Source organism: Equus quagga, chromosome 2 (genome assembly GCF_021613505.1).
Source record: "Equus quagga isolate Etosha38 chromosome 2, UCLA_HA_Equagga_1.0, whole genome shotgun sequence".
Taxonomy (NCBI): domain Eukaryota; kingdom Metazoa; phylum Chordata; class Mammalia; order Perissodactyla; family Equidae; genus Equus; species Equus quagga.
Window position 1 is genome coordinate 79,774,137 of NC_060268.1, and position 14,892 is coordinate 79,789,028.

The window sequence follows — 14,892 nt, forward strand, 5'->3', positions numbered from 1 at the left end:
TTGAAGGAACATTTCTATGTGTTTTAATGGGGTGAGTTGAGAGGACTATTGGGTCTGATAAAGGGAAAGCGATATACCAATCACCCCAAAACTGAAGTCTAAAAGTCAAGGACCTAAAGACAACACCCTTGCCGCCTGCAGGGTCATAGTTTTATCACATGGTCAATCGCAATACAATGGCCCTCAGCCACTACTGCTTTCTGGATCATTATACAGCATCTTCACAAACACGGAGACCAGAGCTGGGCTCCACGGGTCCCCCAGGTATTTCCATCCCAGGTCCTTAACAACTGGGCTTGAGCTGTCTTTCCAAGAGGGTAATGCCGAGGAAACCTACCTTCTTTTCTGATCTCTGCAGGCACGTTGCTGATGTTCAGGTCTTCAACGTCCAACTGCCACAGGTTGCCCAGCTGCCCCAGCTCGGGAGGGAGCTCCCGGAGGCCAGGGTTGCTGAGGGCACAAACATACCACAGGAGAACACACACCACACACACAGGTCAGCCTCTGGGGCCTGCAGGGGCCACCAACAACCTGCACCCCATGCCCGATGTCTTGGGCCCTGGTTTCGAGTGTTCCATTTAAATACTAATTCCAAAGCCTTTCTCCCTGGAAAGTCAGTGGTACAAATGGCAGCTCTGTCTTTTGCACATCCCCATGGCTTAGAACTGGGTCCCCTCCCCCAACTTTCCTGTCTCTTCTATTCATTACACTACCATAAAGATTATTACTACCTCTTCTTGAAAAGCCAATGTGACCTGAATTACCTTATATCTTCACCAAGTTTTTCACACTGTCTGAACCCCTCCGCCCCCGCCAGTGCCTGGCTGTAGGTACTCAATAAATGAAAGGATGAATGATGGAGCAGTTCTCACTGTGACTGAGCATAGCGGCAAAGTGCACATCACTGCCTCATTACCCATCCTCCACGACTCCACCCACCCCACCTCCTTGACTAAGCCTGGTTCTAAAAATCCCACTGCTGCTTCTTGGTAAATAGATGGCTTCTTTCTCCCTGGCTTCTGCATCCTCAGACGGTTTACAGGAGGACATTCTGCCTCCCTGGGCAAGAAGGGCTAGAGGGCCAGTGAGGCTGTATACTTACTTCCCCAAGTAGAGTTCTGATAAGCTCTTCAGTAGGCAAACTGAGGGCGGGACTATGTCCAGGTGATTGTCGTTCAGACAAAGGACTTCCAAAGACTCACTTAGGAAGGCTGGAAATTCTAGCACGCATGCTGCAAAGAAATGGCAAAACAGGCGGTACATTTGAAAATATTTCTGGACTAGCATGGCGTGGAGGCCAGGTGGGTGTATAAAATGGTGCCACCTCTGGCAAGTCTGTCAGAACGAGATGCTCATCTTATCGACCTAGGGACTCTAGTTCTAGGATGTCCTACATACATCATTGCACGTGTGGCAGACGTGAGAACAAGGACACTCAGGGGCACACTGTAATGGCAAAGATAGAAGACAGCCACCCACAGGTGGTTGGTTCAATGTGTAACGGGATAATATACGACTATTATAAAGCACGGGGCAGGTCTACATGTGCGGGCATGAAGTGATACTCAAGAGCTACTGGTGAATCAAAAAAGCAAGGTGTGGAATCAGGTATCTAGAGGCTTAATTTGTATACCACAAAACGTGTGCAGACGTGAGCAAACACACACTCCATTTATGTATGTTATATACAGGTGTGTACACACACCACAGGTATATGCAAATATGTCGCATGATGTCGTATGCATGTGCACACATACACAATGCATATAATGTGGCATATGATGTTACAGGCATTTGTACACACATTGCAACACATAAATGCTTGTAAATATGTTGTATGATGTTATACGTATGTGCACACACACCACATATGTGCAAGTGCATGTACATGTTATATGGTGTTATAGGCATACACATATCACATGCACAAATGCACGTGTATGTTATATGGTGTTACAGGTGTGTGTACACATGTTACACACACAAACGCATGTACATGTTATACAATGTTACAGGTGTGTGTACACATATCACATGCACAAACATGTGTATGTTATATGATGTTATAGGTGAGTGTGCACATATATGCACAAATGCGTGTGCATGTTATATGATGTTATAGACATGTGTACACATTTCACACATGCCCATATGCATATATATGTTACATGCGGTTATAGGCATGTGTGCACATATATATGTATATGGCACACATGTATGTTAGACACAAACATAATTGTTACCAGAGACACATGAAATTCCACAGTTGTCTCTGGGGAGGGGAATTACTAGGAGATGGGAGACTCATTCCGTGCTTTCTGGTACTGTTCAAAAGTGTTGTTTACCATGTACATGTGTTACTTCTTCAATTAAAAGAGGCTCGTTAACTAAAACATAATTACATGGGCTCAGTTTTCATATTCCTAAGATGGCACTCTCTGAAAAACAAGCCAACTGTCTAGTATTTAAGTGGCTTCATTAATTAGGCTAATTACGAGATTACCATGAAAATCACGTCAAATCTGCTGTTTCCACGGGCACCGGAGTGTGTGTTGAGAAAGAATGCGGCGGAGAGCTTGGAAACACACCCTGATGGGAATCGGAGGTTTGGGTTTCAGCAGAACCTCTGAGGGCCTTATCCTCCCTCCTAAGGCGGGGAGAGAGGGCAGGACAGCGCAGCCCCAACGGTCCCTTGCAGCCCGGAGCATTCAGATAAAACAACTGGCTGACAGCCCTCTCCCTCGGTTCTCTGCCAGGTACGCAAGATAGAGAGAAGCGGACGCTTTTGTTGGGCTCAATCGGTGTTCCGCTGTCCTTGATCACAACTTCCCCCTTAGCGCTGGCTTTTCTCCATACATGTCGCTGCGGCATCAATGGTGATGGGGTAACCTGGCCTCAGAGAATGTTCTGGGAGAGACGGTAACAGAATGCCGAAATGGGCGCCTGGAAAATCTGCCCAGCCAGCCGCAATGTGAACGGGACTCAAGGCAGTGCCCCCAGGGAAATAGAGGCACAGCAGACTCTAAAGATGGCTTTGTCCTAGACCCTGTTCCATAAGGAAATGTCCAAAAAGGCTGCTTTTGTTTTCAATGAAAAAGAAGGATCAACTTTAGCTTGCCCTAATTCACATTAAAAGAACGTCAGTCATTAGAAAGGCTCACTTTCTTCCCAGAGGCCACATTCCGAGCACCCGGCCTCCGTACTTTCCAATTTTAAAGTTTCACCTTGGTGTTTATGAAGCCTCTTTAAGCAGCAGACAGATGGAATAGGAGCTTGTACTGCAGATGGAGGCAACACCTGTCAGAGGCCCCCTGGCCCAGGTGGAAACTATGGAAACCGGAGTGGGGAGAGCGCAGCTCAAGGTATTTATGACCTGCAGTTATTTATTCATAAGTTATTTATGACTCTGCTGGTCCAAATTTTACCGTAAAAATGGCCATCCAAATTATTTTTGGATGAGGCCACTGCACAAATATGACTACTTGAACGTACATAAATCTACTTGGAATTTTACTATTCATCTGCAAACAAATTATCTTTTATAGACAATTCCTTACCCAAGGGTCAATGGCCCCCCGAGAGAATAATCCTACTGAGGAAAAGGGTTTGCAATGGGCCTCCTTCTTTTCACCAGGGTGTGAGCCTCAACTTTCTAGACAAAATTTAAAAAATCAAGAGGCCTTTGTCATATGCCAAGGCCATGATCCATTTCTGCCAGGGAAACTCCCAAGAGGTGTGGCTTCCTCACCTAGCTCCCCAGACACGCTCCTGCAGGCCACCAGCAAAATAGTTTTCCAGAACATCAGTACATGTTCCTATGCGCTTTTCGTTATGTGCCTTTGTCCTTGTACTCTGGTGGCTTCCTGGGGGAGTAGCTGGCCCCACTGGGGGTTGGGCCCACCTCCTCGTGCACTTCTGCATGGTCTGCATTTCTAAACTGGGGACACGTTTCTGGTCAACCCAAACATATGAGGCTCAACCCACAGCGATGGAAGCAGGACTGAGATCCATACCCGCAAGGCTTCTCATGCCCATCATCCCATTTTGGCATTAATGAGAAGAAGGTGTTTGTTTCTCCTTCCTTCTAAGTGAAATCCCTATGTCCAGATTCAATTTCCAAAGTCCTAAGTCCTAAGTCCAAAGTTTTAAAAAGGATCAGTGATGAAATTCCTAATCATATTTCCCTATTAGTGTGGTGCAGGGCCTTTTCATTTGTTGCTGGGCCATCTGCACTTCCTTTTCTGTGAACTGTTTATATTCATTGTCCATTTTTTGCCTATTGGGTTGTCTTTTTCAAATCAATTTGTAAGCAGTCTTTGTATATTAAGGACTTAAGCCAATGTATGTTGCAACCATTTGTGTTGCCAATATTTCTTCTCAGTCTGTTTGCATTATGACTTTGTTTATGAGGCCTTTCACTGAACAAAAGCTTTTCAATTTTTACAAAGTCCAAGATTTTGGCCTTTTTTAAATGAGTTCTGGATTTCCCACCTAGTTTTTAAAGGTGTTCCCCAACCCCAAATTATACATACATTCTTTTAAATGTTTTCTTTTTCTTTTACACTGAAAGCTGCTACCCCTGTGGACATTTTTGTGATTGCTGTAAGGTAGCATCCAGCATCATGATTTTCCCTTCCAGCCGGCCGAGCACTACACCAGCACCATTCACTGAAACAGTAAAACAATCTTTCCCACTACACTGAAACGCCTCCTTGGTCACATATTAAGTTCTCGTATTTACTGAGGTCTGTGTCTGGATGCTTACCTGTTCCACTGATGTTGTATTCCTTTTTCAGTCATATGTACATACAGTCATACATGACTGACATGTGCATATCATATGTATACACACGCACATCAGTTCATCAAAAAGGGCAACAGGTGGACAGACCATTTGGTTCACCTCTTGCAAAGGTGTCTTGGCCCCTGTGGCATTTCTTAAGCCCACCTCACATGATCTGTACTTAAAGGGCACTTGCCAACTTAGATCTATTAGGCTGAGGAAGAAAGTTGTATTACGTTTAAAATGACCTAAATATTGGTTCCTGTTCTATGGGGCAGCATCCTGAGGGGTATTTCTGTGAGCGTGGCTGGCTTTAGAAGGCTTAGCTTTCAGGTTAAAAAGTAGGGCTGGTTGTTTGTGAAGGACAGGTCCGCACCTCCTCCTGGTACCTCACAGAAGACAACCAACGAGAAGAACTTGTTTTCCTAGAAACAGTCTCTGCTGAAGTGTCCTTGTTGTGTGACCAGTACAAATATTCTAGAAAGTTCTGTTTCTGATGAGTTTGGGGACAGACCCCAAGCCCCTCTGGGATCTCAGCCTAGCCAGGACGGCCTGTGGGACTGGGGGTGGCTGTGCTCCCGTGTGGACTTCACGAGATGCTGTAGCGTGGCAGTAAAGACTTCACAGTGCTGTCCCCCTGGCTCCGGTGCTGGAGTCCCACAGGGCTAGCACGAAACCTGGCTCTGCCACCAAGCCGCCATGTGACATGAGTCAACCCCTCTGCTACAGACTGAATTGTGTCTCCCCAATTCCATATATTGAAGCCCTAACCCCCAATGTGATGGCATTAGGAGACAGGGTTTTTGGGAGGTGATTAGGGTTGGATGAGGTCACGAGATGGAACTCCCATGATATTAGTGCCCATATAAGAAGAGACACCAGAGAGCTTGCTCTCTCTCTCTGCTATGTGAGACACAGCAAGAAGGCAGCCATCTGCAAGCCAGCAGGAGGGCTCTCACCAGGACCTAACCATGCTGGCACCCTGATCTAGGCTTCCAGCATCCAGAACTGTGAGGTAATGTTTCTGCTGTTTAAGCCACACAGGCTGTGGCACTTTGTTACGGAAGCTCAAGCCAAGTAAGATACTCCGGGAGCCTTGGTTTCCTCATCCGCAAAATGGGAAACCACAATCTATAGCTCATGTTGTAAGGCTTAAAGAAAGACTCGAACATATTTAATGTGTCTAGGGCAGTGCTCACACGCAGCAGGCCATCCCCACACAGCAGCTACTAGTCTCTGGACTGCAGACAGGAAAGGGGGTTTCAGGATACTTGCAGGCCACACGTGTGACACGAGCAATGGGCACAGTTCACTTCCAGCCTTTTCAGTCAAACGTGACCACGTCTGGCACTCCCACAGGGCATTGCAGGGGAAAGCCCCATAGAAGGGCGACCCCCTCCTGGTGGAGCAGGGAGCAGCCTGCCCAGCTGTCTTGACTCCCAGCTCTGACACACACCTGGCTCAGTCCCTGAACGCTGGCGGCCTCTGGTGGTGAAAAAGGAAATCCGCTTTGTTTTAAGTCCGTCTTCATTTCTGTAGGGGCAAAAAACGTCAAAATTTGAGGAAAGCACGACAAAAACATTATTATTTTGGCTATGACTATATAATGCCAAAGCATGTAGAGACTCGGGAGAAAATTCCATCAGCAGGGTGTTTGGGCTCCCCGCAGCTGATGTGTAAGCCTCAATAGCCACTGCCCGCTAATTGCACCAGCTGTGCTCAGGAGTCTTTTGGGGGAAAAACATCCACAGAGGGTGATCTAACGCTGGCATGACTGGTGGTTTCCATTCTGGAGCTTTTCCATTTCAGGCAGGTGTGAGCGTTTCTGTGCCTGGCAGGAAGGCCCATTCCAGTGGCTGCTCCAGTTTATGCTGCACACGGGGGACTTCTCTTTGGGGTGTGAGTTCTGCTGAGACACTGCAGAAGTGGCCTTCAGCAAGTGAACCAGGAAGGCTGGTCTCCTGGGCCCCGAGGGTCAGCTGGGCTTGTCCCGAGATTTTCACCTCTTATTAGAAGACCTTGGGGGCACACTTTTTATTCTATCTAGGTATCGGTTAGTGATCGGCAAAAACTTTTGAACAGAATGAGAGGTTAGGCTGAAGTGAGGAGATTCTCTAGGAGCCTTTAAAAATTAGAAATGATGGGGCCGGCCCCATGGCGAGTGGTTGGGCTCGCACCTCCGCTTCAATGGCCCTGGGTTTCACTAGCTCGAATCCTGTGTAGACATGGCACCACTCATCAGGCCATGCTGAGGTGGCATCCCATGTACCACAACTAGAAGGACCCACAACTAAAAATACATAACTATGTGCCGGGGGGCTTTGGGAGAAAAAGGAAAAATAAAATCTTTAGAAAAAAAATTAGAAATGGGAGGATACTGTTATGGGCTGAATTCTGCCTCTCCTCCTTGAAACTCATATGTTGAAGTCCTGACCCCCAGGACCTCAGAATGTGACTGCATTTGGAGATGGGTCTTTACAGAGGTGATTAAGGTAAAATGAGGTCATGTGAATGGACCGTAATCCAATCTGACTGATGTCCCTATAGGAAGAGGAGATTAGGACACAGACACACACAGAGGGACGACCACGTGAGGACCCAGGGAGAAGGCGGCCATCTAAGCCATCTATGTGCCAAGGAGAGAGGCCTCAGGAGAAGCCAACCCTGCCAGTACCTTGACCTCGGATTTCCAGTCTCCAGAACTGTGAGGAAATAAATGTCTGTTGTTTCAGCCCCTCAAACAACGCGTGGCATTTTGTCACAGCAGCCCTAACTAGCTAACAGAGATGCCACCCCAAGCATCTACCCGACTGTAGCCACACACATTTCAGAAGCTGCCAGGGATGGAGACCCCTACTTACTTGCCGAACAGGTTTCTGGAGAGATCCAGTGTTTTGAGTTGTCTGCAGGTCCACTTCTCTTGAGGTGGCAGTGCCACCAGCTGGTTTCCCTGTAACCTCAAGAACATGAGGGTCTGGGACAGACAGAGAGAGGAAAAGATGGTGTCAAATCCCAAAGGTGAGGAGAACTGAAGAGCAAGGTCAGGTCCCTGACAGGGCAGCCCAATGAGTACAGCCCAGTCACCTTCATGGGGAGTCCAGGAGTGTCTGAGAACTCAGGAAGTTATACCAAACAGAGCAGACGGGACAATTTACAGGAGGGCGTTGCCTCCAGATCAGTGGGAGGCAATTATTCCAGAAGGAAAGGAGTCCTAGTACTTCTCAGTGTGGAGGCTTCTTAAGAATGATGATTATCTGTGGGTCTGTCTTGGGAACAGCAACTGACTCTGAAGGTCCTGGAGGCCTTGATGTCACCACGGGTGGGGGCACAGCATGATGCTGCCTTGGGCTGGCCCAGGTGATGCCCCAGACAGGGCAGGGTGGCAGCAGTGACACCGAGGGAGACCTCCCCAGTCCTGCTCCCTCTGCTGGCCTGGTGCCCCGGGCCACTGTTGTGCTTGCGGTGCTCTCGTTGACAGCCTGGCCCCTGCCCTCTATGTCCACCAACCTCACGCAGGCCCTGCAGGCAAACCCATCACCGAGGGGAAAGGCTCTGCCCTTGGACTTGTTACGCGTTTTACTTTAATGAGAGCATAGGGGGCAGATTATAACTCTTTCCTGACGTCATCCCCAGGGACACCAACTATTCCATCCACAATGGGGGTGGCTCAGGGGGGCCAGCAGGTCACCCCACTTTAATCCCCTGTGGGGGAGGGGAATTGGCCACCCCAAGAGATGTCTCTTTGGCATGAGGATTTTTTGGGTCTGGTTACTTTTAATAAACTGCAGACAGGAAAGAAACTCTGAAAAGCAGAGTTTACTTACCCTTTGTGAAGGGGAATGACTTTATCTCTAGACACTCTTAATCAATGCCAAAGGCAAGGACTTAAATCTGCATCTTGTTTACTGTACTTGTGTGGTAATCTCCTGTAACTGACTCCCCCCCCTCCAACCGCCACCAACCTCCTCCTTTGTCTTTAGCTGAGGATGATATTTAAGGTGGGGGCTTCAGCCATTTTGGCAAGTTGCTCAGGTTGCCTGAGCCTCTCCCATGTATACATGTTATAAAGCTTTGTTTAATTTTCTCCTGTTATTCTGTCTCATGTGAATTTAATTCGTTCTCTGGCCAGAAGAACCCACAGCGGGTAGAGGAAATGTCTTCCTCCCCTGCACTCCTTACTCTGCACACTTTTGTCTTCCCCCTTGTGGAAGGGGTCCAGGCCAGCTCCCACCATCAGAATCAGGGGCAGCTCCTGCGGCCAGCCCATCCACTGAATGTCTTATTAGAGCCCTGCCCATGCCAGGCCCAGGACCAGCAGTGGGGTAGTGGAGGCCCTCCCTGACCCCCATCTGGAAGAGGAACATGAATTCCCACAGGGCTGAGTGGTCAGGTCCTGTACAGGGCTCTTTCCCTCTTGATTTGCTGCTTCTGGCTGCGGTGGGAACTGGAAACCGAGTCAGCTAGCTGTTGGTGTGAAATAAGAGGAAACAGACTCAGAACAGGGGACCTGTGCAGGGGCTCTTCCTCAAGAACAGAGGTTGGGCGGTGGATGTGAACTTCTGGCCAGGGGTGCCCCTGTGGATAATAGTGACTGGTCTTCTTACGCACTAGCATCCCCCTGCAATGGACACACCCAGAGGTCCTTTCTTTGCCTCTGTTTGCCCCAGTACCTGTGACTTGACGGCCCTCCTTCCTGAGCACATGCATGTTGAAGGGCCTTCGCTGCCTTTTAGGGATCCCTGGACGTGGGGGGCCGTGCACTGGGCCTTGGAGCAGAGCCCATGGGGCCAGGTGGCCGGCAGGGCAGCACTGGGGGCGGAGGTCTGTATGCTCAACCAGGGGCCGCCCTGTGGCTTCAGCAAACACACATCAGGCCTGGCTCTGGGGCTGGCCTGGGCGCCAAGTGAGGAATGAGCCATGCTCTGCCTTGAGAGGGTTGCATTTGAGTGGGGGAAAACAGACATAACCTGCAGTGAGAAAGCAGCCCCATGCTGTGGGGTAGGGAGGGTGGGCGGGGACACAAGGCTCTGGAAAAAGGCACTTTCCTGAATTCACGTCCAAAGAAGCTTCTAACCCCCAGGAATTCCAGTTCTGCCACCTCTGGGGAGGGAGAAGGGCCCGCACGTCAGTGCTCCCTCTTCCTCATGCACCGGCCACCTGGGGGGCCCACCCAGGAGCCGAGAAGGGACAGAGCCAGGCAAGGTCAGGTAGAGGGGCTGGGGGCTGGGCTTACAATCGTCAACATTAAAGAAAGTCCTGGAGGATAAAAACCCATGATCCCACTGCCCTTGCATAGCTGTTCTCATTTTGCACGTTTTCTCTCAACCTCTGCTCATAACCAGGTATATTTTTGACAGTTAAACTTTTCTTTCAACCTTTTTTTTTCCTTTTGTCTCAGAAGCTCAGGAGAAGCACACAGACTTCACTGCAATATGGAGTGATTTTCTCACAAAAGCTGAAAACGACAAATAAAGGGCCATTAGACTCACGTCGAGCTGAAAAAGCCCCAGGGGAACTTCTTTGAGTTCGTTTTCTGAGAAATCGACATCCTTAAGATGATTTTTCCAAAAGATGGCCATTTTGTCTGGCAGAGATTCCAGGGCGTTTTTGGATGCTTTACAACATTTCTAGGAGTTTGACAAGAAAGAGAATGAGATATGAATTAGTTTTTTAAATGCAGTGGTGCCTATGAAAAAGACTGCTTCTGAATTTGATGTTAAAAATCAGACCATTACAATAAACCTCGAATAAATATGATTCAGTTAGTTGAGAGGTTACAAACTGTCATTGGCCCATTTTCCTGTCCCTGCTCCCAGGAAGGGACAGGAATGGTTTCCTGGGGGAGACAGGCGGCTCATAGTCCTTTCCCTTCCTTCCAGAGTGTCTGGCCCATTGTTCTTGGAAATAATGGGACAGTTCAGGACTGTGCTCTCGAGAAGAGCTAGTTTCCCACAAACATATGTTTAAACTAGAAATGTTAATGCTAGTGATGGAGAATTTTCTGGTTTAAAACAAACAGCACTAAAACACAAATATTCTTCATGCTGTTCCCTTAGTTTTAACAAGCAAACTTCCCAAGAAACAAAACCAGCGTTTAATTAGCAGTGCTATGGATGCAGGGCATTTCTTCTTCTTTTCTTTATTCTTATTTTATAGCTGTCCTAAGGGAACCGAACCCCTACTTTTGGGCAGAACTCATCCTGTGCGTTAACTGTGGACAGTTCTGTGGGTATTAAGGGTATGAATCTCAAGCCCAGAGCCAGTGGGCTGGCTTTCAGGTGAGTGACCCGCCCGAGACAGTCAGCTGCTGGTTGGTGAGTGACACTGCTCGTCTATCACATGGGAACAACAATCCTGCTGCCCAGTGTGGCCGCCTAGGGGAGGAAGCGAGACAGCACCCGAAGAGTTCGGGGAGCTGAAGGGGGAAGCAGAGTGACTGCACCTTTCATGATTCCCATACTAACCAAAGGGCAGGCCCAGGCTTCTGGAAACACCTTCAGGTTGTTTCTAGAGACATTCAGACAATTGAGTGATTTGAAAGAATGAAGGAAAAGCGCAGGGAGTTCTGTCAATTTATTGTCAGAAATATCGAGTTCCTGTAGCTTCCGCAAACCAATCCAGTTAGTGGCTGGGGAAAAAGAAAGGTATGAATTGGTAAAAATATCCTATTAAGAAAAAAATGACAAATGAAGTCAGGTCACTGATGATAAAACATACCACTTTCTTCTTCAAACAATTTTTCTAAATAATTTTTTGACGCTGTCAGTTTTTGAAGTTTTGAGAGGTGCAAGAATCCTGGCGGGAGATGGGACAGCTTGTTGCTGGAAATGTCAACTTCTAGCAGCCTGTGGTTGGGGGAGAAGGCAGTCAAGGCATCAGAAGAAAGAGGTGAAGCACCATTGTAACATAGCTCTCTGTAAACGTATTTCTCTCTTCCTCCTTGCACAAGGCTAAAGAGCGTACATTGAAAATGCAGTAATACGATTTTTAATCATTGCATTAACTGTTACCATGTCCTGTGTAGACAAAGTAAGTCAAATCTCTCTCGGGCTGACCCTGGTCTCACTGACTGGCAGGGATGTGAACCTTTCTCATGTATGTGACAGCGAAATGAGCAGGTGCCCTGAGAGCTGCTGGAAGACCACAGAGCGGGGCTTTTAACTTTTCAGACCCTCGATGGCCCTGGTTAAGGACCTCCACTTGGACGGCACCTGCTCTTTAATTTTTTGTCTGTGGGCTTCCCCACGGTTCCTGCTGACCTTAAGCTCTTTCTAATGTTCTTTCTTACTTCACCTAGAGCTTTAGCTTTTGAAATCAGCTCAAATCCTTTAGGGAACAAGCTTTGCAAGTATGTATCATCAACACGTCAGGGAAGGTAAGGTCCTTCCCCTTGCCGTGAGGCCTCAGGGGGAAGGCTCAGACCTCTTCCAGGCTCCCAAAGCAGGAGACAGGAGCTGCCTACACGCCCACCTGCTGCCAGAGCCCTGCAGGGTTAACTCTTTCTCCGAGGACCTTCCCACTTTCCTGGGAGGCGGGATAAGAGCTGCTGCCTCTGGGCCCCACGGCCTCCGCCAGCCCAGAAGTTTTCAGGCCCCCTCCTCTTTTTCCTGTCTGCGTCCACAAGGCTGGGCATCTCAGGCAAGCGGGTGCACGTGGCTGCCAGTGAGCAGTGTAAATATGGGCCAGACAAACCACCCCTCTGGACCTCTCTGTGTTCACCTGGAAAGGAAGCGGAGACCTTGTTCCCAAGTGCTTGCACAGGGGCAGGAAGAACTTCCTTCTCCCATTTTAACTGCAAATTTGTTGTGAAAACGACTAACTACAATTAGGGAACACATGCAGGAGGATGACCGTGGTGGCAGCCAGGGCACAGAGCCTGTTCTCCCTCGGGGGGCCTGCGCGGGGTGGGAGCCCACCTGGAACAGATGATCTCATCTGATGACTGCACACTGGGCAGTTCCCCCAGGTGGTTGTCTGAGAGGTTCAGCTTCCGGAGGTTGATGAGTCCCCAGGGGATGACCGAGGGGAGGGAAGCCAGGCAGTTGGCAGAAAGGTCCAGCTCCGTGATCTGGCAGGAGATGTCTATGAGCCAGTCTAGATCCACCCAGGGCAACTTGAGGTGGGACCATTTCACACGAAGAGGCTGGGTGTTGGAGAAAGGGAAGAGCACATGTGGTGAGCACAGGGCCAGTGTCGACTTGGAATAAAACAGTGACTCATTCAAGCGGGAGTGTGTCTGCTCATCTTAGCTGGGGTCCCAAGATGCTGGGACCACGTCCCTCCCGTGGCCGGCACTGAGGAGGGACCTATTCCCATCTGGACCTGCATCTCTCAGGTCATCTCTACATGGCTCCAGCTACTCACTCTCCAGCCTCTAGAGGGAGCACTTGGGTTCAGTGTCACCTTTTACAGGGCAGATCACAGCCAGGCAGGAAGTGCAGCAGGAACGGCCCCTGCTCTGTACAGAGGAGGCCATGCAAACTTGGAGGCGCCTCCCCAGACTGGAGAAGGCTGAGACCCAAACCTGGGTCTTCTGACCTCCCTTCAGGGCTCTCTTCCCTGTGATGGAGCTGCTGCCGCCTGCAGCTGCCTGCACCACGCCAGGCTCTACACTGGGTGCTTGTGGACAGGCTGCCTCCAAAGTGAGAGATGAGTATGCAAACAGACCATGGCCAGGCCGTATGTGAAAAGAGAACTACGACCCAAAACCTGCAGCAACCTGCCCAGGAAACCAAGCCCCTTATCTGTAATAACAGCCCAGGAAGAGCTGAGGGCATACGATGAAGAGAAGAAAGTCTCTTTAACACATGGTGCTGCTAAAACTGGACAGCCACATGAAGAAGAATGAAAATCGACCATTCTTTTACACCATTCACAAAAATAAACTCAAAATGGATCAGAGACTTAAAGGTAAGACCTGAAACCATAAGACTTCTAGGAGAAAATATAGGCAGTACACTCTTTGACATCAGTCTTAAAAGGATCTTTTTGGACACCATGTCTTCTCCAAAAAGGGAAACAGTAGAAAGAATAAACAAATGGGACTTCATCAGACTAAAGAGCTTCTTCAAGGCAAGGGAAAACAAGATTGAAACAAAAAAACAATCCACCAACTGGGAAAAAATATTTGCAAATCATATATCCAACAAAGAGTTAATCTCCACAATACATAAGGAACTCACACAGCTCAATGACAAAAAATAAAACAACCAGATCAAAAAACGGGCAAGAGACATGAACAGACATTTCTCCAAAGAAGATATACAGATGGCCAATAGGCACATGAAAAGATGCTCATCATCACTAATCATCAGGGAAATGCAAATCAAAACTACACTAAGATATCACCTTACACCTGTTAGAATGGCTAAAATAAAACAAAAAATAACAAATGGAGAGGATGTGGAGAAAAAGGAACCCTCATGCACTGCTGGTGGGAATGCAAACTGGTGCAGCCACTATGGAAAACAGTATGGAGATTTCTCAAAAAATTAAAAATAGAAATACCATATGACCCAGCCATCCCACTACTAGGTATCTATGCAAAGAACTTGAGATCAGCAATTCAAAAAGCCCCATGCACCCCTATGTTCATTGCAGCATTATTCACAATAGCCAAGATATGGAAACCACCTAAGTGCCCATCAACTGATGACTGGATAAAGAAGACATGGTATATATATACAATGGAATACTACTCAGCCCTAAAAAAGGATAAAATCATCCCATTCACAACAACATGGGTAGACCTTGAGGGTATTATGTTACATGAAATAAGCCAGATAGAGAAAGACAACCTCTGTATGGCTCCACCCACACATGTAAATTAAACATATGGACAAAGAGAACAGATTAGTGGCTACCAGGGGAAAGGGGGCTGGGGAGTGGGCACAAAGGGTGAAAGGGTGAAGAGATGTACCTATAATATGACTGACAAATAGTAATGTACAACTGAAATTTCACAAGGTTGTAAACTATCATAATCTCAATAAAAACCAAAAAAAAAAAAAAAAAGCCCAGGAAGGCAAACTTATAGGAGGGCAGATGGCTATCTCTAATAACAATCCAGGAAGCTCAAGAATAACTTCTGTAACCACGGGCCCCGAATG

At 48.0% G+C, this 14,892-nt stretch overlaps 1 protein-coding gene across 3 annotated transcripts in view; it reads right to left on the bottom strand.

Moving 5' to 3' along the window:
- Window positions 1-14,892, bottom strand: part of LRRK1 (leucine rich repeat kinase 1) — a 122,745-nt gene that overhangs the window by 36,562 nt on the left and 71,291 nt on the right. For all 3 annotated transcript variants that reach the window (XM_046653835.1, XM_046653836.1, XM_046653837.1), the window contains 8 exons: window positions 12,700-12,926; window positions 11,501-11,628; window positions 11,248-11,411; window positions 10,273-10,410; window positions 7,645-7,757; window positions 6,240-6,316; window positions 1,103-1,232; window positions 338-450 (listed from right to left, as the gene is read on the bottom strand). In XM_046653835.1, coding sequence (XP_046509791.1) covers window positions 338-450; window positions 1,103-1,232; window positions 6,240-6,316; window positions 7,645-7,757; window positions 10,273-10,410; window positions 11,248-11,411; window positions 11,501-11,628; window positions 12,700-12,926 — 1,090 coding nt within the window. The remainder of the gene's footprint in view (window positions 1-337; window positions 451-1,102; window positions 1,233-6,239; window positions 6,317-7,644; window positions 7,758-10,272; window positions 10,411-11,247; window positions 11,412-11,500; window positions 11,629-12,699; window positions 12,927-14,892) is intronic.